At 37.0% G+C, this 25642-nt stretch overlaps 5 protein-coding genes and 1 pseudogene across 11 annotated transcripts; 3 read left to right on the forward strand and 3 right to left on the reverse strand.

Annotated features, from left to right (window-relative positions):
* Positions 1 to 3544: 3544 nt before the first annotated feature.
* On the reverse strand, positions 3545 to 5415 carry LOC119993606 (acetyltransferase At1g77540-like). Its single transcript, XM_038840801.1, has 2 exons — positions 5092 to 5415; positions 3545 to 3786 (listed from the first exon to the last, which is right to left on the reverse strand). Exons 1-2 carry the CDS (start codon positions 5341 to 5343, stop codon positions 3721 to 3723), a joined length of 318 nt encoding a protein of 105 aa, XP_038696729.1. The 5' UTR covers positions 5344 to 5415; the 3' UTR covers positions 3545 to 3720.
* A 1338-nt stretch (positions 5416 to 6753) lies between these two features.
* On the forward strand, positions 6754 to 9314 carry LOC119993541 (BTB/POZ domain-containing protein At1g21780). Its single transcript, XM_038840711.1, has 4 exons — positions 6754 to 6947; positions 7072 to 7217; positions 8117 to 8232; positions 8494 to 9314. Exons 1-4 carry the CDS (start codon positions 6808 to 6810, stop codon positions 9097 to 9099), a joined length of 1008 nt encoding a protein of 335 aa, XP_038696639.1. The 5' UTR covers positions 6754 to 6807; the 3' UTR covers positions 9100 to 9314.
* Positions 9315 to 9464: 150 nt separating this feature from the next.
* Positions 9465 to 13862, reverse strand: LOC119993540 (annotated as a pseudogene).
* An 875-nt stretch (positions 13863 to 14737) lies between these two features.
* LOC119993767 (filament-like plant protein) lies at positions 14738 to 17602 on the reverse strand. The gene is given in 5 exon segments (XM_038840992.1): positions 14738 to 15186; positions 15327 to 15546; positions 15548 to 16679; positions 16844 to 17033; positions 17432 to 17602. Coding segments are annotated over 5 exon segments (2043 nt in total). The 5' UTR covers positions 17543 to 17602; the 3' UTR covers positions 14738 to 14796.
* Positions 17603 to 20004: 2402 nt separating this feature from the next.
* Positions 20005 to 21815, forward strand: LOC119993437 (aspartyl protease APCB1-like). The gene is made up of 8 exons (XM_038840592.1): positions 20005 to 20138; positions 20211 to 20328; positions 20419 to 20645; positions 20731 to 20949; positions 21042 to 21177; positions 21253 to 21456; positions 21547 to 21613; positions 21718 to 21815. The coding sequence occupies exons 1-8, from the start codon at positions 20005 to 20007 to the stop codon at positions 21813 to 21815; spliced, it is 1203 nt and encodes a 400-aa protein (XP_038696520.1).
* A 1067-nt stretch (positions 21816 to 22882) lies between these two features.
* Positions 22883 to 25510, forward strand: LOC119993006 (aspartic proteinase Asp1-like). 7 transcript variants are annotated; one of them, XM_038839871.1, is made up of 9 exons: positions 22883 to 23205; positions 23270 to 23401; positions 23642 to 23967; positions 24037 to 24154; positions 24255 to 24481; positions 24570 to 24794; positions 24883 to 25018; positions 25086 to 25286; positions 25359 to 25508. In XM_038839871.1, the coding sequence occupies exons 3-9, from the start codon at positions 23831 to 23833 to the stop codon at positions 25437 to 25439; spliced, it is 1125 nt and encodes a 374-aa protein (XP_038695799.1). In that variant the 5' UTR covers positions 22883 to 23205; positions 23270 to 23401; positions 23642 to 23830; the 3' UTR covers positions 25440 to 25508. The 7 variants fall into 7 exon arrangements, with proteins under 7 accessions (XP_038695799.1, XP_038695803.1, XP_038695802.1 ...); XM_038839875.1 differs by having other exon boundaries at positions 22883 to 23401; positions 24063 to 24154; positions 25359 to 25510; XM_038839874.1 differs by having other exon boundaries at positions 22883 to 23401; positions 23642 to 23847; positions 25359 to 25510.
* Positions 25511 to 25642: the final 132 nt, after the last annotated feature.

Consider the following 25642-nt stretch of genomic DNA (forward strand, 5'->3'; position numbering starts at 1 on the left):
AACCAATAGCAAATGAATTTGGTGTTTGAAAACGAGGTACAATGAGTAAACTCAAATAGAGCTACTTTTTATTTTTTTTTAATATGAGATGTTATAACACAATGGACAAGTTGGGTCATGTCGTCATCTTTCTGGACGCGAGTTGAGTTTTAACCCAATTTATAACTTCATTATCAGGTGAAAATTTTTTATATGTGCGGGATTAACTACTAAAGTTTAGATCCATATCAATTATTCAAATGAGAAATTATATAATGTCGTTATTGATTAAAAAAAAAGTCATATTCGTTCGAAAGTTGTTTCAAGTCCACTTACATGTAATTTCCGATACAAAATAAAGCTGTGTTTTTTTTTTCCTCTGGTTTGGTATATGATAATAGTTGCAATGACCCTACAACTACAAGTCAAGCAAGGCATGTGTCCTTTTTCTGCTATAATAACTGCAAATTGCTTTAAACACTTTGAGATTGACATGTCTGAACGAAAAAACCAGCTGCCTTAGAAATGTCAAATGCCGACTGTTCATCCATTTAAAACATGCATATGCCTATTCCCTTCCATTCCATATTTTTCACTTTCTAACTTCATTTTTATGTGTCTTTATACCAAATAACTACATCTTCCTTGTACCCCAAATTGGACGGTTCTGATTCGTTAAGGGAGGAATATACCACCATATGATGCAATTTTTTTTTAAAAAAAAAATTACTGTTGAGAAATATGTTTCTTGTTGAAATCGAACATTGAATACATATATACCTAACTCAATCGATTGTCAATCAAGTCACATCTCATTGGTTATGATGCAAAATCTTGGTATGCTTGAAAATAACATATTTGTGTATATATGCTTATATGATGCTTATGAAAGAAAAAAAAAACAACTTATAATAATATTTATATATATCCAATCGAAGAATATTAACTAATGAGATAAATCCTCCATTATCAACATTTTTCCATTAAAAAAACGTGTTATGTTAAAGCTAGCTACTACACGCACACCTATGTGAGGGCACTTGCAATGGTATATAATTATTGGGCCAACAAATATGTTGTCTTTTGCTGATGTGACTGTATTGTAAAACGTGTTTTGCTTATGTGGTTGTATTGGGAGAAGTGTTTTGTTGATGTGGATGTATTGATATTTGGTGTTTTGGTGTAGTTTTGTTGTGGATAATATGGAGGAATGAAATGTTGTTGGGTTGGGTGGAAAGAGAAAGTATGTGAGAAGAGAAAGTGTATAGAAATTTATCTTTTGCTGATGTAGCTGTATTAGAATATGTGTTTGACTTGACTTTTTGTGTAATAGAGGTGGGACCTAGAGTAATTTTGTTGGGGACATTTTCCTCTAAACCATTGCAACTGCCCTTATAATTAGTGTAGCACTACAACAAAGGACTTTCGTCTTTTGGACAAGACCTAGAAAAAAAAAAAGGATGATAAGTTGATCTTTTAAAAGTGTTATTTTAACGAGTATATTCTTAAAAGTTTTATTCCATAAAATTCATAAATTTAAAATACTATTCTATAAAGGATAAAAAATTAAAATATATTATTTTATTATCTAAAATATCCTCATCTTCATCCTCAGACATGACACGAGCCTCGATTCATTTCTAACCTCCGTCGGAATCTTCGTCTCTGTCACCAAAAGCTTCAAAAGAATATTGATAGATACAAAATATATATAATATTGACATAACAATATCATATACGAAACAGATATAATATCTCCATATTCAGATCCGATTTCAGATGAAAAAAATAGTTCGAAAAGGCAATAAAACCTCAAAGGAGATACACCTTGATCTACGGAGTTGATTGATGGTGTTGATGGTCACCGGAGTTGGTCGTATTGGTCGGATCTAGCTCTTTTCCAAACAATGGTCGTGATTTCAAAAAGTTTTTTTGACAAATTAAGTGATAAACGATGGTCGGTGATGACTAGGTTTTGATCGGGCTGATCAAGAGTTTCATTTCGGTAGTTCGTTAGTCGAAAATGATGATCGGGCGGCCAATTTTCGATGGTCGACGTGAAAGAAGAAGAAGAGAGAGAGAAAAAGGAGGAAGAATAATCAATGCATGACAATAAGATGGATCTTATATAGGGATATTTTTATCAACTTAACACAGATGTACTTTTTTATAATGATTTTTCCATTTTGTTCTTTTTGAAATATATAAGTCACATAATGTCCTTTTGTCTAATTTCCCCTAGAAAAAAATGCATGAAAAATAATGGTTTTTGGTGAAGTGATTCCCACATCAATAAAGGAGTGGTGCTTAATGACTTTGGATAAACTTTAACTGTAGTTTATATTAACCTTATGCGATTAAGCACCACCATTAGTGCTCCCCATCTTGACTAATTATCATCTAACACCGGTAACACGACACTCTCTTTATTTTCCATCATAAAATGTGGCCAGAAACAAAACAAGACCTGTGATTAACATTGGTGTGCCAGTGGCTGGGGCCTGCTGTAATTCTAGCTGTAGTAGGATTTTGGTATCCAAATAATTTCTTTTGAAAAATAATAATGAATGTGAAGTATGCACTATAATGGTGTTTTTTTTTTTGAAATAAAAACTAAATTCTCAGTTATCAAAAAATTCAATATTTTGAGTTTATATCTGATGATTTAAAATTGTTATTTTTTTTTTCATATTGAATTTGACTTTTATTTTCATAAAAAAAAATATCTTTAGATTTGTTACGTGCAACTACACATTTATAGTCTTTTTTAAAAATAAAAAAATTGATTTTCTGTACTCGGCAGTTGATTATGATCTTTTGAAGTACATCATTATCTTCACATGGTAGGAAATTAAGGAAAAAAAAAATTAAGGTGTAATCACATCAATTACCAAAAGGAAGTCATTGCAACATACACGTTTGTAAATCCTTTTTTGTCTGAAACTTGTAATGTGTGGCTCACCCTGACAGTACTTTCATATATTCATTGTTCTTGTTACTTTTTGGTTGCTCATTGATTGAAACTACTTATATTTATAGAAATAATGGTCCTTCTTCCTTAAGAAACGAGAGGCAGCAAATCTGCCAAAACAACTTCCTTTCAAAAAAAAAAAAAAAATCCTCTTTCCTTCCTTTCAAAGGAGAGGACGGATAAGGTTTACATTCACTAGTCAATAATTTTTATTTTGTTTCAAATAAAAAATCTACCGTTATGCTCAAGTCAAGCCCATTTGAGTAAAAATTCAAACCCATGATGGCTATGCTGTCGAGAAATTTCATGGCTTTGTTTTCCTTTGCTGTTCTTCACTATGGTTTCCAGTCCACCGTTATCTTTAAGAACGGTATGTATGGATTGGTTTGTGTGTTTGTGAACAGTTGTAATATGCTTCAATGATGTGTTCAATGTTCAGTGACCAGGTTTCAGTTCAAACAGCTATATATTTATGTCTTGGAATTCATATATTTGTTCATTCTGCCTTGTTCTAGCTAGAAGATGGTGTTGTCCTTACTCCTTAGCCTGGATCTACCATCCATCAGGTACAATAATCAATAATGGGTTGCATAGTACCAGCAAACACCTCTTTCATTCTCAATATAAGTAGGCATTAGATAATCAACTGAATGTTGCAATCCACAGATAAAGCACAAAGCACACAAGCTGATAATATCAGCATAACCAGAGTTTAAGCATGACAATTATTTAGATGTATGCATGTTCTACGAGCCGAGGTTGCTCAGAAGCTAAATTTGAGATCTCCCCGAGTACACGAGAGGATGCCAAGAAGGGTTACGCGGAAGAAATGTGTCCTGCAATGGGAAAGAACGGATGAATTTAGATCAAAGTAATAATGGCTTGTAAAAGCTTACTTCTGCAAGACTTTTTGCTTTTGCAGAAATATGTTATGCATGCCACAAGAGAACAATTGAAAAGCAATCTTTCTCCATGATAATTGCTATTCAATGATTGCAAGAAGCATCATGTAAAAACAAGCAAGTTCATCGGAGTATCAAAGAGGAATATGTCAAGCTAATGCGGAGGGGAATCTGATCCGCGTGGAGCTGAGTTTGTAAACAAGTTTCTTCATCAGAATAAGAAGAAATAAAATTTGGCGCTGAGTTTCCCATATTTAGCTTATGAAATAAAAAGAAATAAAATTTAGCTAGATCGTGTTTATGTTTCTTAAATAAGATTTCTAGTAAAATGAGCTCCAAGCTTTTTGCCAACCCGACTTAAAATTCAGTCAAATCTTCCTATGATCGACAAGGGGATACTCTTGAATTAAATCAATTACAAAAAGGAACAACACAGCTTTTTCTCGCACTGACTATTTTAAACCAGGAATAACAACACTGCATAAAAAAAAGAAGCAAATTCAAAGTCTATACAATGAAGAACCTTTGCACACATGTAAGGTTAGAAAATAGAAATCATAATACCAACACTTGCCACCAATTCAGATTCTCCAAAATGGTCGTCGTCTACCTTTTAATTAATCAATCTCTATTCAAAATCATTGTTGAATGAGAGATGGATCTCAAGAGACTGACATCATGCAGAAAGCAACAATTTCTTCCCATGATCGAGTGTTATTTCTTCTGCGATCTACTGTATTGCTAAGCTTTCGATGTTATGTGTAAGAATGGCCCAATAGCAACATTTGAAAAATGGATACAACAATGGAGAACAACTTGAACCTTAGGTTTCATTTTTACTCATTACAATAACTTGCTTCGTACAAAGATATGTCTTTTAAGGGGGATAGAGAATGATAGAAAGAGAATTCGAACCCTATGCAGCATAACGAAATACCTACTTTTGTTTCTATTCAGTAACAAAGATTGTCATAATCTTTTCATTCTGGGTTGATTTGAGTTCCAACCCTTATTCACATGTACGATAAACAATCAACCCATAAACCAAAACACACGCAAAACAATAAAACCCAATTATACAAACCAATCGCCACAACTTCAATTGCAGGGAAACAAACAAAAAGGTGCCCAGAAAAAAAGGACTAACAATCCAATAGCACGCACAAAATTCGATCAATGGCAGCAGAAACACAGATCGGAATGGGAAAGGCAAAAAGGCACCAAATTTAGGGTTCTTACAGAGACATAAGAGCAAGTGGGGATGACAGACAGAGAGTGGTGCTTGGCGTGATTGAAGGCTGCAACGCAGAGCAGAGAAGCCAAACCCAATCCCCTCTTTGAGGAGGGGACATAGGTGTGGACAATGTCCATTACATTGCCACCGTCTCTAAGCACGTACTCTATGTAGGCTTCTTTGTCTTCCGTCTCAAATCTGCGCTTGCTCTCGTTCCACAGGATCATCGGAGACGGAGTCGTTGCTGCTGCTGCCATATCTATCTGTATTCTACTCTCTGGTCCTCTTTTGCCCCAAAATTCGTCCGGCCAAATGCTCTTTGCTTCGCTAATCACTATTCACGAGGTCTTTGACACGTCATCGTTTGGACTCACAAACTGACGTGGCAGCCAGGCCAGACAACATAAGAAGAAGAGGAATCCTAACAAAAAAATTGAGTTCAAGATTCCGATTCCAATTTAAGTAGAAGATAAAATCGGCATACTAGAAAAATTGAAAAAATACTAGTAAATGCCGGCAATATCCATGGATGAAAAAAACTATCATGCCTAGTCAGCATGATAGGTGGGATGGAAAAAAAAAACCTTCATGAAAAATGGACTTTAAGTTGAAGTCAAACCAAAGAAAACGACGAAAAATCTTCGTATAATCCCAACAGTTCTAACGACTATGAGATCTCATATATATAACGGGGAGTTCGCCTATGCCACAACCACTATAAAAGAAATGTTTCGTCCCAGGTATGCACGGACAATTGAAACATTTGATTCTTGAATGACTCTTGAGAAAGATATTGATTCAAGCATCAGAGTGTCAATGGGTCGTCATCCCCTTGTTCATGCAGGATGTGAGAGGTTTGCTATCAATATCACAACCTCTTCGTTGTTGATATATAAGTCGTGCATAATTTTACATCCATAGTTTCGCTTTTGACTCTGAATCAACTTGCCACCAACCACCATCAGACCAAAAACAATATCATTTTTTTTAAGCATTGAAAATTTATATTATTAAATTTTTTCTATTGAGAAATAATTTATTTAAGGCCCCGTGAGATTCACCATTAACCTATTATCCAAGTGATTAGCATGTGTTGATCTTATGTACCCTATGAGTTTGTGTTATTTCAACGGCTACCCCATTCCAATTTTGTCCTTTTGGTTCATATCCTCTATGTAAGACAAGATTAAAGCACACTATGAAATTAGTCTAAATTTGATTAAATTACTCCAATGACAATGAGCTTATTTAACTTCTAGTATTTTTTAATATCTACTGGTGAGTCACATTCAAATTAACATTTTCTAATTAATGTCGGTTCGTATTTTTACTATTATAGTGCTATATGTAGTCATAAGGTTACCAAACATTACTAAATGAAGTTGACCTTATTTTATGAAATTAAATACACAAAAAAACGATCCACAAGGACTTAGAGATTTAAGAGAACCACGAATAACTCAGATGACACTTAAGTACATCGTATCTCATAGAATTCTCGAGTTTAGAGTCCTCACTCCCTTCTATATTAAGGGGGAAAAAAAGTTCTAAGGGCTTAAGTGAATAATATGAAATTATAAAGGTTTAAAAAAGTAGCTTTATCGACTTTTTGTCCAAAATCTTGGAGATGGTGCAAGTGTTACGTGGACGTTATAGAAAGAAAAAATAAAAGCGAAAAAAAGGAGGTAGCGTCTTTTACTTCTCCTTCACTGAATGAAGTAATGATCCTTAGAGTGGTCGAAACAGACATGGGGGATTCGAAGGTGGAGACCATCTCGCGACTCGCTCAATGGAGGATCGAGAACTTCGGCCCTTGCTCTTACAAGAAATCCGATCCGTTCAAGGTCGGAATCTGGAATTGGTATGCTTTCTGTTGATTTTAATTTTAATTTTTTAATGCTGGGTATGTATGGAATGGATGGATTGATGCAGATTATTGAGTTTCTGATATGTTTATGATGATCATGATGCTTGATTTCGGTCAGGCACTTATCGGTGGAGAAGAATCGGTATCTCTATGTTCGTCTATTTCCAGAGCCATCTCGGACGGCCAAAGAGCAGCCTCCGATTGCTAAATTTGTGCTTCGAGTCTCGAATGCTGGAGCTAATCGCAGACCCTTTATCTCTCCAAGTTTGAATCTAATTTCTCTATTTTCATACTGTGACTGCAAGTATGTACTTAGATGATCATATTCTCGTAATTTAAATGTCCTAGTTTTTGTTGGAATTCTTGCTTGATAGTTCTTCTTGTGTTGTTATATTTTTACAAAATCCATAGAGTTGAGAGAAATTTCTTATTTTTTCTTTGTCAGATTACTCTCTTTCAAACTGTTTTGTTCTTGTGCAAGCATTCCTATATTTTTGGAACACTGTAAAGTATTATATTATACAAAAGTAAAAAACAATTGAACACGATTTAATTAATCAGCATGATGTTTGAGAACTAAACTTGGAAGTTGAAAGTTAAAGAGTATACGGAAGGTGGGATGATATTAATCCCAAGACATCACAGTTAATTGCCATTGAGATGATTTCAAAGAGTATACGGAGGGTGGGATCAGGGATGTATTGATCTTTTGTTATTCAAAATTTGATGAGGTTCTATGTTTTTTATGGTTCGACTTTGGTTTTATTAACCAATGATCAAACTTTACAGAGTAGGCATGAGCCGTTCCTTAACCGTTCTCTGTTCTGTTTTGTTTCAATTCTTTTTGGTTTTATATATATTATCTTTGCTTGGATATGGTTAGTAAATACTTTTTTTTCTTTTTTTCTTTTTCAATCCTCGACTAGATTAATCTCTGGGAATTCTGTTTTTGTTAAGAAATTCGTGTTCCATGGGCAAACCGCAAAACATTGAGCATACAGAAGAAGAATTCAGCAGCACCCTTATATGCCCTTTTTTTTTAATTATAACAACTTGTAGCAACTAGAGAATATTCTATCAACTAGGTCCTATGATAGAGGGCATACAGTTTCACAGATGGAAAGATTTTTATATTTTATTTTGTTTTTATCTTCATTATGCAGTTAATGAGAGATTGCTACGAACTTGTGAAGACTTCGTTTTCCCTGTTGACTCTACATTCCATGGTCGCTTCATCATTGATGTTGAGTTTCTTGACCTGAAGATCTACCCTCTAAATGTGAGCTTCATTAGATATTCCCTGTATAATTACGTCATCTCTATTTTACTTCTGTTTTTTTTCTTCTAAATTAATGAATGCAAATTGATGACCTTTAGCTTAATTTTGAGTATCACATAATACTGCTAAAAAAAACAAAAATGTTGTTTCAGCTGGCTAACTTGAATTAGAACATATTCATCTAATATCAGAACAGAACTGTGGTAAGAAATTAAAAACAGACTTTTGAGCTAACTTACATATTTTGCTACCACATTTTAGGGTGCAGAGGCTATTTCCATATGGCCCAGTGATGGAATGATGCAATCTGTTTCAACCCAAAGCACTCTTCGATGCCTCTCCCGCATGCTGAATGAGGGCATCCATGCTGATGTTACCATCAATACTGCAGCTGGCACTATAAAAGCTCACAAGGCAATTCTCTCTGCGAGTTCCCCTGTATTCCAGAGCATGTTTCGTCACAATCTGATGGAAAAGGAGTCGTCCACTATCTATATAGAAGATATGTCACTTGAATCATGCATGGCACTTCTTAGTTACTTATATGGAACTATTAAACAAGAGGATTTCTGGATGCATCGGCTGGCACTTCTTGGGGCGGCAAACAAATATGATATCGTGGACTTAAAAGATGCTTGCGAGGAAAGCCTCTTGGAAGACATCACCTCAGGAAACGTTCTTGAGAGGCTGCAGGAGGCCTGGCTTTACCAGTTGAACAAGCTGAAGAAAGGATGCTTGATGTACTTGTTTGATTTTGGCAAGATATACGACGTTAAAGAGGAAATTAGTAACTTTTTCAAGCAGGCGGACAGGGAACTGATGTTAGAGATGTTTCAAGAGGTACTTACAGTGTGGAAACCGGTATAGTTTAAATCGAGAAATATCTCGATTGCAATTTAGGTAGTTGGTGTATGTCTGTAGGGTTTTCGGTGTAATATAGTAATTGTATGGGCATGCCACGGTGGGTCTTCATCTTGTGATTTGTGGATAAGGAGGTTTTAGCTGTGAAAAGTAAGTAGAGTAACTACTGTAAGTTTGTGATGGTATATGATGTTGTGATTAGTGTGCCATCTTCATTTTCATTTCCTGGTTTGGGCTGCCTGGACAAGCTTAAATTCAGCTTCTTTGATATGGAAATCGACAAAGCTTCAATCTTGAACACCACATGGCATATTGAGGCTGCAGTGGAGAAGTGTAAATATTTCTATCAACAAACTTCTTGTCTACAGTGGTTAGAAGATCTAACTTTTTATTCATTGTTCAGAATGTTCGTGTGATATAACAATTGGGACATCCAGTGCTTCATTACATGGACCAATTCTCAAAGAAGAAAATCATGCCAAAAAAAATAATAAAAAAATAACCGTACACAACAGGAAATAAGATTAGTGTGGAGTTTCTATCTTACAGGGGCTTCTAGCTGGAGTTTACATCCTCTCTTGCCTCGGATCAATTAACAGTTTCCAGTCAGTCTTATTGGGAATCCAAAAACCCGTCCTCAGTTCGGATTGCAGGCTCAAAAAAAGATTGGGGAAAAAAATATACCTAGAGTCGAGACTAAGAGGAATGTGTACCCTTGGCCAATGCCGCCGCATAACAATCATCAGCTGGTGGTCTGCAAGTAATCCATACCTTCATTTGAAGAGGGAAGCTCATTTTGTCAAGGCATTAAAGAAGTTCAAGTAATCCAATTATGTATGTATTTGCTGAAGGGCAGTTGCTTTTCTCCTTGCTCAACGGCATCTCTCCATAACCTGTATCTTACTCCTAGTTTATCATAGACTACTGGCCGGTTCCATACATTTGCTCCATTGATCATCCGTTCTTGCTTCCCGAGTACAAGTCTTAGATCCTCATTGAAGACCTGCATTGGTTCGTATCCCAATTAATGTCGGGCGGAAACAAAAGAGAAGCTAAGATATCATCATTTACTCACAAACACAGAACAACTTGGCAAAAACTGAGTTTAAATTAACTAAATTGATATTGTATCTTTCAACCAAGTAAAGAATAGTCGGGCTTACTTCAAATGCAAGGTCTAAGGTATTGCCGATTTGTCAATGTCCCCGCTCCAGTAGTGAATGTTTACCACCACAACAAGATAGATTCTCCTGTAACTAGGTTATTATTTGGAAATTTTGAACAGCTAGACTGTATGTGAAAGTTTCTCAAGTGAGGATGCAATGTCACACTCTACAGATAATCCCGTAGGACGTTGAGCACTGACTACTAGGAAGGAAATCTGATTTTTGTTTCAGAATAAATAATGTACCTGTTCAGTAAAATGCCTCCAGAGGTACCGCATGAATGGAACGTGTTTCAGCATTGGAGCAAAATCCAGGGACATCCTATACAATAATCTTGTTTTCTGTCTTGATGAAGGTAGGCATACGTGAAGTTGGTGAAGATGGGTTGAACACTGCTGTGCATTCTGCCCCTCTAGTTTTCCAGGCTTTGAGATTCCGATGGTTGATAACACCATACACGGTGGTTGAAATTCCATATCTATTGGATAAGGGTCCCAGTATCCTTGGAGGCCAGAGGCAGGCGTCAAAAATTTCACCAAACTGCAAGTTCAGATCATAATCAAAGCAATCAGCAAATACTGGATAAAGTTCTTCACTTGCTCTTGTTAAAAATTTGCCATTAATATTGCTCACTTCATTCTAACACTAACATACTGCTTGGTTACACAGATAGAAAATTTGGATACACAGATAGAAAATATTGACTACAGATTAACAGCTTGAAATCCATGGAAAAGTAATACAGATAATCTTGTGGACACACACACAAGATAAAGAAAAAAAAAGATAATCTTGTCGAAACAATGAGAACAAGGTAGGTGCCGGAAATGGAGTGAAGAATTGGATCTGAAACATCTAAGATATAAAGAGCATAACCACCAAACACGCAGCTTATTCAAAAAAAACTTCTGTTTTTTTTCTTTTGGTTAAATGTTGGTTCCAACTATTGTCTAACTAATGTTCTCTGAAACTTAAAAGCTTTAGCCTAAAGGTTTATTTGGTCCATGATAAGTCCAGATGTCCATAATTCTATTTTGTTCTTTTTTTCTTTCCAGAAACAAAGACAAAACCCTCTCTTCCAACTTCTCAATTCTTTCAAAATTTCACCATTAATTACCATATTGACTATGAGAAGTTGTAGAGCAAACCTGGGAACAGCCCAACCCTTGGCAAACGTGGAAGTGTGAGTAAAAGGGGCGTGTGCAAGATCTAACAGGTTATCCAGAAGTAGTCCATGCTCCACTGGAAGTTCTATGACAATCTGCAACACGCAAGAGCATTAGATAATAAATTTCACATGCAAACTCATTTAAGCATAGATTTCATCCTTCTTGCATCCATAAAGAAGAAAAGATCTTGATGTATCTACAGCATACCTCAGCATGAACACAGAATCCCAAAGGAGGTTGTAAAGAAGGAAGAGTGGCTGCAAGAGGGTCATTGCCAGGCCAAATCCAGATTAATCCGTCTTTCTCAAAACATGGCAATGATTTGATCTTCACATTAACTAATCGAGTGGATGGCATCTTTTCGCATTTTCCATCTGTTGAGTATTCCCACCCTAAAGTTTATTTGGCACAAAATTTCGTATCTTAAGTCATGAGTTTTCCAAATTTAGTCTGTAACAGAAATATAATGTGTTCTCATAGGCTCGTGTAGCCAACCGCAAAATTTTGGGATAAGGGCTCGGATGATGATGATGATGAACAGAAATATAATGTGTATTTGCAGCATTGTATGCCTCATTGCCAAATAGTTATGAGTTATAAAAAAGCAAAATACATAATCTTCAAATTAATTATTTGGTTTCCTCACTGACCATGGTATGGACACTGGATACGGCCTTCATTTACAGAACCAAGATGAAGAGGACAAGCTCTATGCGCACAGGTGTTCTGAACACATCCAGGCTTCCCATCTTTTCCACGAAAGACAACCCACGGTTCCTCAAAGCACCCAATTGGAATCTGAAACAGAAAACAGTAAAGCACTCGGAAGAAGAAATCTAGGAGCCAAATGGTCTCAAAAGTCAAGGATGCACCATGGGTGGATGAGTACTCTTCCGAAATATCAAATCCTTCCACCCCCCCCCCCCCCCTCCACAGCCCCAGAAAGATAAATATAAATCCTCTTGTTTGTTATGTAGAAAAGGAAAAGGGTACTCAGATTTTAAAAATACAATCCGTTTCCAATATTTTCAAGTAATCTGTTGTGGCATCAGATGATGTGATTTCTACAGTAGTTTCTTAGAAAACAAATAGAAACAAAGACCAAATTCAAAATATTTTATAGGAATACTATCTTACCATTGTATCATCCTTCAGATCAGCAGAGAAAGCCAATGGGTACCAAAAATTCTTTAAGCGGGGATGGTAAGGTTGAACAGGACCTGAAACATTGAGGCTTTTCCGAGGAAGCTTTTTATTCACAGCCTCTAAAGATGTTGATGACATGCTGGGAGAAGGAGATGGTAGGTCGGCTTCTGCTGTGATCCTGTCTGGTAAAAGCCTATCGTTAACCAATTCTTCCATGTAAGCTAGTTTATCTAAAGCAGTTTCCACTCTTGCTTCAGATATATGAACCTGGGTCAGATGCAAATCCTATTTTAGATCAGAATCGAGAGTGATCATCTAGTGGTCAGACTTGTCAAATTTAGGAAGGGGCGGTAAAGTATCATTGATGTGTACACGTCAGAAAGGCCCTATGTAATGCATTGGCACTCCACGGATTTCAATATGTAATTGTTGCAAGACAGTTGATTTAATGGAAAGCATATTTATTTGTATTCCGTGTCATCATATTAGCCTACTTTCATACCTGTGTATGAGCTTGTGCTAGTTCTTCTTGTAACCCTGCAAGCTCCTTCTTCAAGGTCCCAATCGACTTGTACTCTCGAGCAAGGGGATTTAGAACTTCAACAACCTAAAACAACATTTTCAGTGCAAAAATTTTTAATAGTTAATAAGTTCTTAAAAAAAATCGGATTCAGTTTCAGATGTATCAAATGGTATTGAAGGTTTTAGGAAATTAAAAAGACATATATGAGTGAAGACCTTTTCATGGAGATGCATAATAGTGAGGACGTCTTGCCGGGCTCGCCAATCGCAGTATTGTATATCAAATCTAGCCACTTCAAGGGCTTGATTTACATCCAAAAACTTCCCTTGACATTGTGGGACTTTAGACATCTTCCACATCAAATATTGTCCCCCAATCACTTTTCTTCGCCACCAGCCTACCTTCCTCTCCAACTACAGCAAACACCCCAAACCCTCCTCTAATACCCTGAACCCACAAATGCACACAATCTTAGACAGAAATCAGCAGTTGTTTTTAAAATTTTAGCAGGAACTACCGACGAAGTAATCTAATAAACAACAAAAAGATGAAAATGTTTAACAAACCTAACCAAAATTTAATGCAAAATTGTCAAATACGCAGATAGATTCATCATATGAAGGAAACAAAAGGTACCTTCTTGGAGCTAAATTTCAATGATTTACAGAGAGAGATGGGTAGACAGAGAGCTCCGGCAGTGGCGACGGGAGTCATGGCGTTTGAAAACTACAGAGACCGGAGAGAGAGAGAGAGAACATGAGACAAGCAGTCAGAGGTATGCTTGTCCATATTCCATAAGAGGCTGGAGTTCCGCGCGATCTCAGTTGGTCTCCAAAGGATTGCCAGGTGGAGAAACGTGTACACGTTTGTGATACACGTGGCGCGCCTTACATCCACATGCATCTTTTGGTGTGAGAGGGAGTATCTTGCCTGTGTGGGGCCTTTATATCTCGCCGCCACTTACCAGCTCGGATTCGCTAGATATCTTTCTCCATCTTTTTCAGCTTACGTGGCTCTATCGTGGTTTAAGAATTTGACCATCTTGGGTTTAGGATTTATGCAATAATAAATGCAAACAATGTGGGTTTTGTTATAGTGAGGTGGGAGCTAGGGATTTAAAAGTGTCACCAATCCAATACAAAATCTTGATAAAGTTCGGTTAGTCAATTATGATATCAAGTCAAAACTAGGGGGGTAAACAATCGGTTTCGATTGGTTTTTTGATCAGAATTTATCTGATTGATCGATTGGTTATCGACAGTTATTTCGGTTATTCGGTCGATTTTTCGAGTAATTTGTTACACCTCCAATCAAACACAATTTTCTATTTTTTATTTGGCTAAGTCTACCATGTTTTGGCCTCAAAATATCCCAAATGTATATTTAATATGTTATAAGCACCCGGCTCGTGTGGGTGGAGCAAGCTACTGAGGGGTCTTAGTGTTCTAAATCTCACAATGCTAATGAAAGAAAGCAAAATGCATAATATAATAAATCAAACACATTAGACTCAAATTAGTATGAGTTGGTGCTCATAGTATCAATCATAGACCATCATCATCAATAAATGAAAATAAAACATTGAAAAACTCCTGGAGCTGATTAAATAGAATTCAATCAAAACCTCCAAGGTGCTGAAATTCCCTATTTTTACAACTACAAAGAACCGTGTAATTTAATTGCTCTTCCTCTCTTATTTCTACAACTCAAGTTGTATCCCATTTTTACTCCTCGAGAAAAATTTAGCAAAACCATTCCGATTCTTCTCAGAACTAACATGATTCATGGACACAGATGATGAAGATGAAGACTGTGGTGCGTTCCTCTCAATTTTATTAGGTGAAGGTCCAGAACTATCAATGGTGATCCTGGAGGAAACAGAAGCCGCTTTAGGTGAATATGTTTCGTTGGAGTGTAACTTCCATCGATCGCTCGTCCTGGGGATTGGGAAGTCTCCTGTAGGCAATGTGGGTATACTTGTGTCAAGTAAGAAGTCTTCCAATGTTGCTAAAGACTTGAGTTGATTCCCCAGTGATGCTATCGTTTTCTGGCAATCAGCTAGTTTGCCAGCAGCTACATCTAGGTCCTCCTGCCACAAGAAGTCTTGATCATTTAGTGCCGTAATACAGTATCGGTTTCTGATGAACTTCTGTACCGGTTATCTAATATGTGATAGTTAATGTTAGATATGTTCTTGAAATGCAGATAATATAAGTTAGTGATGATTACCTGATTTATTTTCATTTGGCCATTTGCACTTGCGGTCTGCTGTAGCTCGACCTCAAGTTTCTTTCTTGATAGCTCGTCCTCCAATTGCCTATACTTCACTGCAATTTCCATTGATGAAGCCTTCTCCTTTTCTACTTCTGATTCTAGTGCATCAATCTTTGCTGACATGGTTCGAGTCTCCACTTCCACGTTAATCAGTTGAGACTCCATAAGTTGCTTTTGCCTCGCGTACTTCTCTCTGCAGCTCCCCTAACTTCATGTCAGTGTCCTTCAGCCTCAGTTGCGATGCCTCGATATGCTCAGTTTTATCGTATAGAGCCAACTCCATTTCTGCTTTCTCTGCTTCCATCTCCTTTAGATTCCCTTCCAATTCATATTTCTCTACTTCCATGTTCTCTAATCTCTCTTCCATTTCAGTTTTCTCAGCTTGCGCCTTCACTAACTTCTGCTCTAGGTCAGTTGTTTTACATACCATAGCTTCAAGATCAGCTCTCAATGATTTTTCTGAATCAGATGATTGCTTGGAAACAGCTTCTTTAGAATGACTTCTTTCAATCTCAGGCAATGCTGCTAGTCGCTCCATTTCAAGAAAATCGTCCATGAGATCAATTTCTATGGAAGCATTTCTGTTTATAGCCTTTTCATTCTTAAATTGATCAAGTTCAGCAATTAAGGTAGACGCCAAAGAGTCGAAGTGAATTGGTTCTGACTTGCACAGCTCTGAGCTGCACATTTTGTTGGTGTCAATCTCCACTGTGATATGATCTCCACTGTCTGACTGGCTATCAGTCAGAGATTCGACACACATTGAGGAGGCAGCAGTGGATTTATGGTTATTAACTGGGGACGACCTGCAAGTCGTGGCTTTTAACCTCCTGCACTCAGCCTCAAGCTTGACCACTTTCTTTACGCTCTCTAAATTTTGCTTGCTGGCCGTTTCAGCTGCTTTGGTGCTCAAGTCCCTTTCGATAGTTCTGATTTCTAACTCCTCAGACTGAGAGAGGAGCTCAAGCTTGAGGGCCGAGTTCTCTCTCTTCAAATATTCAAGCTTCTCGGAAATTTCAGGATCAACATGAGCAGGAGAATCAGAATTAAGAGCTCCAACTTTACTCTGGAGGTCCAGAAGCTGGTTTTCAAGTTCAGATTTAGTGGATTCCCATTCAAGGGTTTTCCTTGTCATGGCTTCATAGTTCTTATGCTCCTGCTCCTCTCTTGCTTGTCGTAGCTGCCTAACACACTCCTTTAAGGCCCCGTCAAGATGGCTCACATGATCCTCCAGTGCCGAGTTTTTCTGAGTCGCATCCTCAAGTTGTTTCTTTACATCCACCAATTCATTTTCCGCCTTCTCCCATCCTGAAATTTGGTTATATGTGTAGATGAGATGGTGTAGGAATGAGAGTGATGAATTGATAATACAAGAAAAGAACTACCAAGTTGACAGACTTCATCCTTCTTTTGTTTAATAAAGAGAGAGGAAACATAGAAATATACCCTGAACTCCGTCGAACAATTAATACCTGCAACAGCTTCTTCTGCAACTTTAGCATGCTGATTTACCAAGTCATCTTTGGCACTAACATTCGCCAGAGCAGCTGAAAGCTTCTCCGTTAGATGTCTGACATTATCATTTACATCTTCAACTGAGGCTACAAGGTGTGAAGTAACTTCAGCTGACTGGCTGCTCGTAGGAGAGGCTTTAAAGGCTTCCTGTTTCACTGATGTTAAAAAGTATGAAACCCATAAAAACTCACTTTGAATGAAGATTCAACGACTGCAGAATTAGAAAAGAAATGCCTTGGTTCTCAGAGAACAAGCTAGATGACCCAAAAAATAACTGAAAGAAGAAAGTAATCCCAGTTTGTTCTACACTAAAATTAAAAGCACCAACAAGATCACAATTTGGCAAAGTGATACAACCCTCTACTGTGATTTTGACTTCATGGGTTCAAGACTCCACACAAAAGGTTTGCTAATCCAGAAAAACTATATATATACATTTTATATATATATATATATATATATATATATATATATATATAACAGCAGCAAGATTTTTTCTGGGAATGCGAAGATGGGTATGGGTATATGCCAATAATGCTACCAACCTGATCATCAGAGTACCTCTCGGAATGTGAAGACACTGACCCAGAACTTTCTGTTTCACCTGGGCTCCTCTCAGAAGACCTTCTCTTCCACAACCATTTTCTCTTTTCCATGGTGATGCTAAATAATCCAACTGCACCTAGCTCATTATAGGATGTTCATCTGCACATATGGACACAATTGTTTAGCATAATTAAGAACCCACAATGAAGCCTATTCAAAAATTGGATATCGTGTGGCAATTTCTGTAAATGACAGTTCTTTAAACAAATCAGACAGCCCATTTAAAAGCAGATACAGATCCTCTCATACAAGAAACAAAAAGATTACTTGGCTTATCAAATTTTCAGCTTGGCTTCAAATACACCCCAATAGTCATCCAACTCCAACAACAAAAAATGGCAGCTTAAGTAACAAATGGTACCATAGAAAGAGACAAGGAGCAGAAAAAAAAAAGAACAAGAGAAGTATATTTTGAGCAGGAAGGAATGGCTAATTGAAACATCACTTCTCTTACCAACAATGGTCTCAAACACCACCAAACTGTAAACCATCAGAGACCCATAACCTAAAACTCGAGATGGGAACAATCTCTGTGATGGGAAAAACTCAAAATCTTCAAAAAAAGCCCCCACACACAGACAGATGTGTCAGTATCAATGAAACAGTAGCTGGAAGACAAAGGTGCACATGAACAAGAATTCAAACTTCCAGAGACCAAGGATCCCAGATATGAGAGACCCATTTAAGGAAAAGAGCCAAAAATGGTCCTAACCTTCCCAAATCGCCATTATATCATCCCCCAATTAGATGAAATCGAAATCACACATCAATTTTAGGGGTTTTGAAATACATATAAATGAGCAAGAGAAAGACCCAGATCAAATACCTTTGACTGGAGACCAAAAAAGACCTAGACTGGAGATCAGACAGGATCCAGTAATAAATGAAAGCCGAAGAGGGGTTCAGATATGAGATTGCAGAAAATTATTTAAAAACAATGAAATAAAAGAACAATATATGCTAAGAAAATCTGAAGAATGTCAGTTGACAAAATCAGTTAACAACTAACAAAATTTGCAGATAATGTGGGTTTCTATTTCTTGTCTGTTTCCTATCTTTACCTTTGTTTCTTCTCTCTCACTCCAAAAAAAAAAAAAAAAAAGAGCAGCAGCAGAAGCGCATGTGATGTGGACACAGAGCAGAGCAAGTAACTGAGTGAGAGTGAGACCGTCAAGAACAAAACTTTCCAGCTCTTTCTTTGTTTACAAATAAATGAATTATTTCAAATCCCACATTGAATCTTGTCCACAGATGAGGATGCAATACTGCATCAATAATTATGTTAAAAATCAATACTTAATAATCTCGATTTCTTCAATATACAGGTGACGGATCCTCAAGTTTCTGTCTGTGGTCATCTCTCTCACTGTCGGTGGCAGCTTTTTATTAATTCCCTGTTTGATCGCATTGGACTTGGAACTAGTGATAGTGGAGGAATCTAACACCAGTGATCTCCGCTGTCGTCTCTTTCTCTCGGTGATGGGTGTTTGAAAATTGAAATATGAATGAATGTACACTGATTCTTGCGATCTATGCGATTGGTGTTAATCGCACGGCCAATGGAACACGAAAGGCTTGGAACCCTTTTTACTATGGGTCCTTACTTCCAAAGTTGCACTATTTGGCAAAATTTATAGGGAAATGAAGGGGATAAGTGGATTTCTTTACATGTGTCAACCTGTTCAGTCCACATCTCCAACAATTGTGTGGAATCACTTCAATTGAAAAAGAGATCCAGACTGTGTCCTATCCTGATCCCAAATTGAGTCTTTTCCACAGATTCACTCCAACAGTCTTTGATCGATTAATGTCAAACGGGCCTTAACTTTTGAACTCCTTAATTTTGTACATTCTCTCAAAAGCAAAAATAAATACTATGTAAAGAGAGACGACGTAGACATGGTCACTCTGTTTCCCTGTCAATGTAAATATCCCCACATCTGACATACACGGCCATAGCACTCAGGGACGGAACCATGCCCACCCCCTTAATTTTAAGTAATATACATAAACTAAAGGTCTAACTGAATAAACAAGTCCAAAAGATGAATAAGCCAACTAATACTGGTAAGGTTTCAAGTTGTATGTCAACTGTTCGATCAAATGATTTTAATGATTCGAATATTAGCTGGATCATGTATGCTATAAATTGGATCACTATAGTTATAAAAAAAAAAAATTCTATAATTAGCAGCTCATTCCTCTGTTTCTACACTGCAAACAAATAGTCGTGGACAGGAAAAAGAACCAAAAAATATATATATATAGAAAGATTGTTCTGCATCATGTTCATGAGTGGTGCATGCTTTTTCATCAATTCCGAATTCTATTGTAGAATACAAAGTTTAGCACACGATTAGCCCGAGGACGATTTTACCATTATTACTGGCACAACGACAACAAAAACACAGCAAAAACTCACTTGACTTCTCAGCCATGCCCCAACTATTTATTCACAAATCGCTAGCTCGAGATCAAGACCCACGGAGTTTGTACTAACAAACACGCACACATGATGCAAGGCAAAAGGCTAGCTATTGTGATGCCACCAATGATGATGATTGTGGTGTTGATATGTATACTATTCGAAGGCAGTTTCTCAGAGGCCACCTCCTCTCTTGTCTTTCCTTTGAGTGGGAATGTTTGGTAAGTTCCTTGAATACCTTAAATTATTTTCTTTGTGTCTATTTCATTTATGATCGAAAATTCAATTTGCAGGGCCTACTTCGTGAACATCAGTATAAGAAACCAAGCTGAGCCATTTCAGCTTCACGTTGATACTGGTAGTGACCTCACTTGGGTCAAGTGTGTAGAACCTTGCCAGGATTGCACTCAGGTGATTAAATAAAAATACATTAGCGTTAATATTGTTGTTCATTCTCATCATTTTCTCACCTAGTACAACTACTTTTGGTGCTGATCAAAGCCCCAAGAAAGTCTCTACAACCCACCAAAAGATAGCATTGTGCAATGTGGGGATCCCTTATGTGCCGCTATTCCAAAAGACAAAGATAATTGTGAAAACCCCACTGATCGTTGCGAGTATGTTTATCAATATGATGATGATAGTTCAACTGAGGGTTATCTAGTCAGAGACCATTTTCATCTACTACTTATCAATGGCTCTGTCATTCATTCACCTTTGGTATTTGGGTGCGTATTATATATTACATTTCAATTCAAGTTATCATTTCATTCCAATAGATTTTGTGATAATTTGAAATTGTATAATGCGCAGGTGTGGATACAAACAAACGGGAACTTTTAAAAGGGCTGGAATCGTTGGTCTAGGTAAGGGTCCGATTGGCTTCTTGTCACAATTGCATTCACAGGGTCTAATACAACAAGTGACTGGCCACTGTTTAAATAGTAGAGGAGGTGGCTATTTGTTCCTTGGAGCCGATCTTGTGCCTCCTCTAGGAGTCTCTTGGACGCCTATCACAAACAATGATGAAGAGTGAGATATATCACTATTCACTCATCTTAACTAAGTTATCTCTATCATCTATGCAAAATTGGATTTTCTATTTTTGTTTATATGGTCTCCAGGGACTACATAACAGGACAGGGGGAAATCTTGTTTGCTGGAAGTCCAACTCAAGTAGGAGGACTTCAATTCAAATTCGATAGTGGATCCACATTAACCTACTTAAACCAACCAGACTACCAATTCACACTTAATCGAGTAAGACAAAACATGATTTTCTTGAATGGTAATCGTGGAATGTCTCATTAATTAATTGTTGATTTCGTATTTCAGATTAGCCAGGCCCTAGAAGGAACGCCATTGATTCATGCAAATCCGATAAACAACACCCTCCGTAATTGTTGGAAACACAAGCGAAAACCTATTACATCCTTTGATGATGTTAACAACTACTTCATGAACTTGACCTTGAGCTTCACAAATGTACCAAATGCTAAGCTGAATTTACCACTCCAAGCTTATCTCATACTTGCGAGAGTTAGTGCTATATTTTGAAAAGCTATCAATTTCAATACAAACTAACCTTATCTACCTTCAAAAAATCATACGAAACATCTTTCCTTGTAGGGAAAAGTGTGCTTGGCAATTTCAAATGGTGGCCAAACAGAGGGAGAAAATTCGAATGTAATCGGAGGTAAGAGATACTAGCAACATGAAAAAACTTGATAAGGCAAATTATTTTGCATGTCAACTCAAACTCTTAATATAATTGTGTTGATCATCTCTCGTTGTTTGTAGCCGTTTCGATGCAAGATAAGTTGATGATCTATGATAATATTCACCATCGCATTGGATGGGCTTCTTCTAGTAACTGTGATAGTGTCCCATGGCGTTAACTATTCTCCGAACAAACAGATTTTCACATGAAATTAAGTTATGAAAGACAATACTTTACATTAGAGTATATATATATATGCATAAAGTATACAGGAGTGGCCTTTCTCTTGTATAACCTATGATATCACCCATTCAATAAAATGCTTGTCGTCATTGATTAAGCCTGCCTGTGGAGTCTTGGATTTCAATAAAATTTAATCAATGAACTCTTTATGGCAAAAACAAGTAGCTGCAGTTGACTGAGGCTACTTTTCTCTCACGCTAATAATAATTATTAAAAATAATATTATTTTACAATTAAACTAAATATTAAGATTCATTAAAACTAAATAACACGAAAATAATAAACAAGAAAGTAAACACAAAAGTATGAAATCAATCAATTAAACTAAAAAGGCACTAAAACCTCTAATTTCACCATCACTAACATTCCGATTTAGATAATAAAAAGTCATTATGTTCTATGAAAAATCATGTAACGACCACACATGTCATTCATTCCCCTTATATTCCTAAGATCATGCAACTTGTGACATCTATTACAAGAAGCAAAACTCTAAACATCTTATTCCATACTCAGTTTAGCATCACATCATTCATCTATTGGCCGGATATTTAAAAGTATTAAACACGTACCAATAAACACTCAATCATGAAAAATAATCATAGATTAACATAAACAAATTCATTGAATATTCATGGTTAGGCTATATGCAAACCGGGCTAACTTCTTTGGTGTCCTTCAAGTGTGTGTTTTTCCTTATTTTCTTCTTTCTTGCCATGCAAGCCTTGCCTGTCCTCGTCTCTTTTTGGGCTTATGAAAGTGTTGGACTTTCCTGGAACTTCATTAGTTTGGGCCTTTCTCAATACTTTTGACAAAATAATCCTGCAAACCCAACCCAATAGAAATCTTGCAATTCCTTTGTTTGTGGTGCAAGACTTGCTTTCCCTCATCTCCTTTTGGGCTTATGAAAGTCGTGGGCTTCTTTGGAATTTCTTTCGTTGGTTTGGGCCTTTCTCAACATTTTTCACAAAATAATCTTGAAAATTCAGTCAATAGAGATTACGGGGCACAAGAATTTGTTGTTCCCGGGACAAAGACGAACCTAATGCAAACAATTTTAGCAACAGTCCATGCATATCCAACAGAGTTGCTTACTCAATTTTACAAAAGCTACAAAAAGAGAAGCCAAGACTAATTTCCCATTAATATAATTCTATTATCAGCTGTCAAGTAGCTGCTCTTCAGATATCTGTGACGCCATTCCCTTGACAGGCCTCTGATCTGATCGGGGAAGGGATTCGATGCTGAGAGAAATTAAGATGGCCACAACCTTTTTCTTTCTATTGCACAAAGCTAATTTGCTTGAGCAACGTCGACTTCTTCAGGTGAGAGGTTATGTTCGATGATAAAATCGATCGAGGAGCCTAATATAGGGTACTTATTCTGCAGGTCTGATCATGGGGATTCGATGTTTGTATTCATTGAATTTGTTTGCGAGCAGAGGTCATGCCGTCCTAGTCCTGATCCAAAGATCCACAACTACTTGAACGGTGCAAAGTAAACTACCTTGGGTCAATATGGGTGAGGTTTCGAGTTGTATGCCAACTGTTTGATAAAATGCCTTAATGATTTGAATATTAGCTGCATCATGTATGCTGTAAATTGGATTTATAAAATTATATAATTAGCAGCTCATTCCTCTTTTTCTGTACCTGCAAACAAATAGTCGTCGACAGGAACAAAGAATCAAAAATATATATATATATATATATAAGAATGATTGTTCCGCACCATGTTCACGATTGTTGAATGCTCTTTCAGCAATTCCGAAGTCGAATGTAGAAGACAAAGTTTAGCGCACGATTCGCCCGAGGACGATTTTACCATCGCTGGCACAAGGAAACGAAAAAAACAGCCAAAACTCACTCGACTTCTCAGTCACGCCTCAACTATTTATATACAAATCGCTCAAATTCACACGGAGTCTGCACCAAATGTACAAATACACGTATGACGGAAGGCAAAAGGTTAATTATTGTGCTGCCATCAATGATGATGATTGTGGTGTTGCTATGCACAATATTTGAAGGCAGTTTGGCCACCTCCTCTGTTGTCTTTTCTTTGAGCGGGAATGCTTATCCTAAAGGGTACATAGCTTGGACTCCTTATATTATTTTCTTTGTATTCTAATGAATTATCGAAAATTCAATTTGCAGGGCCTACTTCGTGGACATCCGTATAGGAAACCAGGCCAAGCCATTTGAGCTTCACGTTGATACTGGTAGTAGCCTCACTTGGGTCAAGTGCGTAGCACCTTTCGAGAGTTCCACTCAGGTGATTGAATAACAACAATCGTAAAATATAATAGTGTTAATATTGTTGTTCATTCTCATGATTTTCTCACCTGGTACAACTACTTGTGTGCTGATCAAAGCCCCAAGAAGGTCTATACAAGCCACCAAAACAAAGCATTGTGCAATGTCAGGATCCCTTATGTGCTGCTGTTCAAGGAAAGAAATATGATTGTGAAAACCCAACTGATCGATGCGACTATGTTTTTAAATATGATGATGACAGTTTAGCTTATGGTTATCTAGTCAAAGATCATTTTCATCTACGACTTTTCAATGGCCATGCCACTCGTGCACCTTTGGTATTCGGGTGCGTATAATATATTACATTTCGATTTTACGTTTTCATTTCATTCGAATAGATTTTGTGATAACTTAAAATTGTGTAATATGTGCAGGTGTGGTTACAAACAAACGGGAGATTTTGATGGGGCTGGAATTTTTGGTCTAAGTAGGGGTTCGCTCGGCTTCTTGTCGCAAATGCATTCACAGGGTCTAACACAAGAAGTGATTGGTCACTGTTTCAATAGTAGAGGAGGTGGCTTTTTATACATTGGAGACGATCTTGTGAATCCTTTAGAAGTCTCTTGGACGCCTATCACAAGCACAAGCAATCATGGACAGTGAGATATATCGCTAATCTTAACTAATATCTCTCTATCATCGATCTATGCAAAACTGAATTTCTATTTTTGTTTATGTGGTCTCCAGGGACTACGGATCAGAACCAGTGGAGCTCTTGTTTGATGGAAGTTCAACTCAAGTAAGAGGACTTCAATTCGTTTTTGATAGTGGATCCGGCTTATCCTACTTAAACCAACAACCCTACCAAGACACACTTGATCTGGTAAGAGAAAACATGATTTTATTCAATGGTAATCGTGGAACTCATGAATTGTTGATTCACATTTCAGATTAGTGATGCCTTGGAAGGAACGCCATTGATTCGTACACAACCGATGACCATCTTTTCTATTTGTTGGAAACACAATCAAAATGCTATTAGATCCTTTGATGATGTTAACAACTACTTCAAGAGTCTGACCTTGAACTTCACAAATGTACCAAACGTTAAGCTGAATTTACCAGTCCAAGATTATCTCACACTTGTTGGAGTAAGTGGTATATTTTCAATACAAAACTAATTTCTACCTTCAATAAATCGTACGAAACATCTTTCCCTGTAGGGAAACGTGTGCTTGGCGATTTTAGATTGTGGCCCGGAAGATGTAGAAAATCCGAATATAATCGGAGGTAAGAGATACTAGCAACATAAAAGAGTTGACAAAGGAAATTATTTTTTCATGCTCAAACTCTTAATATAATTGTGTTGATCATCTCTATTGTTTTTAGTCGCTTCGATGCAAGATAAGTTGATGATCTATGATAATGTTGACCATCGCATTGGATGGGCTCCTAGGAACTGCAATATTCCTGCATGGTGATGGCGTTAACCATTCTCTGAACAAAC

The sequence above is a fragment of the Tripterygium wilfordii genome, chromosome 23 (genome assembly GCF_013401445.1).
Source record: "Tripterygium wilfordii isolate XIE 37 chromosome 23, ASM1340144v1, whole genome shotgun sequence".
In the NCBI taxonomy this organism is placed as follows: Eukaryota; Viridiplantae; Streptophyta; class Magnoliopsida; order Celastrales; family Celastraceae; genus Tripterygium; species Tripterygium wilfordii.

What these genes read in the sequence shown, in the direction of transcription:
- LOC119993606 (XM_038840801.1), bottom strand. Translation starts at nt 5,343, where the DNA reads ATGGCAGCAGCAGCAACGACTCCGTCTCCGATGATCCTGTGGAACGAG. An exon ending in CCACTTGCTCTTATGTCTCT is followed by an intron (nt 3,787 to 5,091) that starts GTAAGAACCCTA and finishes TTCCCATTGCAG; the next exon opens with GACACATTTCTTCCGCGTAA.
- LOC119993541 (XM_038840711.1), top strand. Translation starts at nt 6,808, where the DNA reads ATGATCCTTAGAGTGGTCGAAACAGACATGGGGGATTCGAAGGTGGAG. An exon ending in CAGACCCTTTATCTCTCCAA is followed by an intron (nt 7,218 to 8,116) that starts GTTTGAATCTAA and finishes TTCATTATGCAG; the next exon opens with TTAATGAGAGATTGCTACGA. An exon ending in TGAAGATCTACCCTCTAAAT is followed by an intron (nt 8,233 to 8,493) that starts GTGAGCTTCATT and finishes ACCACATTTTAG; the next exon opens with GGTGCAGAGGCTATTTCCAT.
- LOC119993437 (XM_038840592.1), top strand. Translation starts at nt 20,005, where the DNA reads ATGATGCAAGGCAAAAGGCTAGCTATTGTGATGCCACCAATGATGATG. An exon ending in CATTCACCTTTGGTATTTGG is followed by an intron (nt 20,646 to 20,730) that starts GTGCGTATTATA and finishes TATAATGCGCAG; the next exon opens with GTGTGGATACAAACAAACGG. An exon ending in ACCAATTCACACTTAATCGA is followed by an intron (nt 21,178 to 21,252) that starts GTAAGACAAAAC and finishes TTCGTATTTCAG; the next exon opens with ATTAGCCAGGCCCTAGAAGG.
- LOC119993006 (XM_038839872.1), top strand. Translation starts at nt 23,831, where the DNA reads ATGACGGAAGGCAAAAGGTTAATTATTGTGCTGCCATCAATGATGATG. An exon ending in CTTTCGAGAGTTCCACTCAG is followed by an intron (nt 24,155 to 24,254) that starts GTGATTGAATAA and finishes TGCTGATCAAAG; the next exon opens with CCCCAAGAAGGTCTATACAA. An exon ending in CGTGCACCTTTGGTATTCGG is followed by an intron (nt 24,482 to 24,569) that starts GTGCGTATAATA and finishes TAATATGTGCAG; the next exon opens with GTGTGGTTACAAACAAACGG.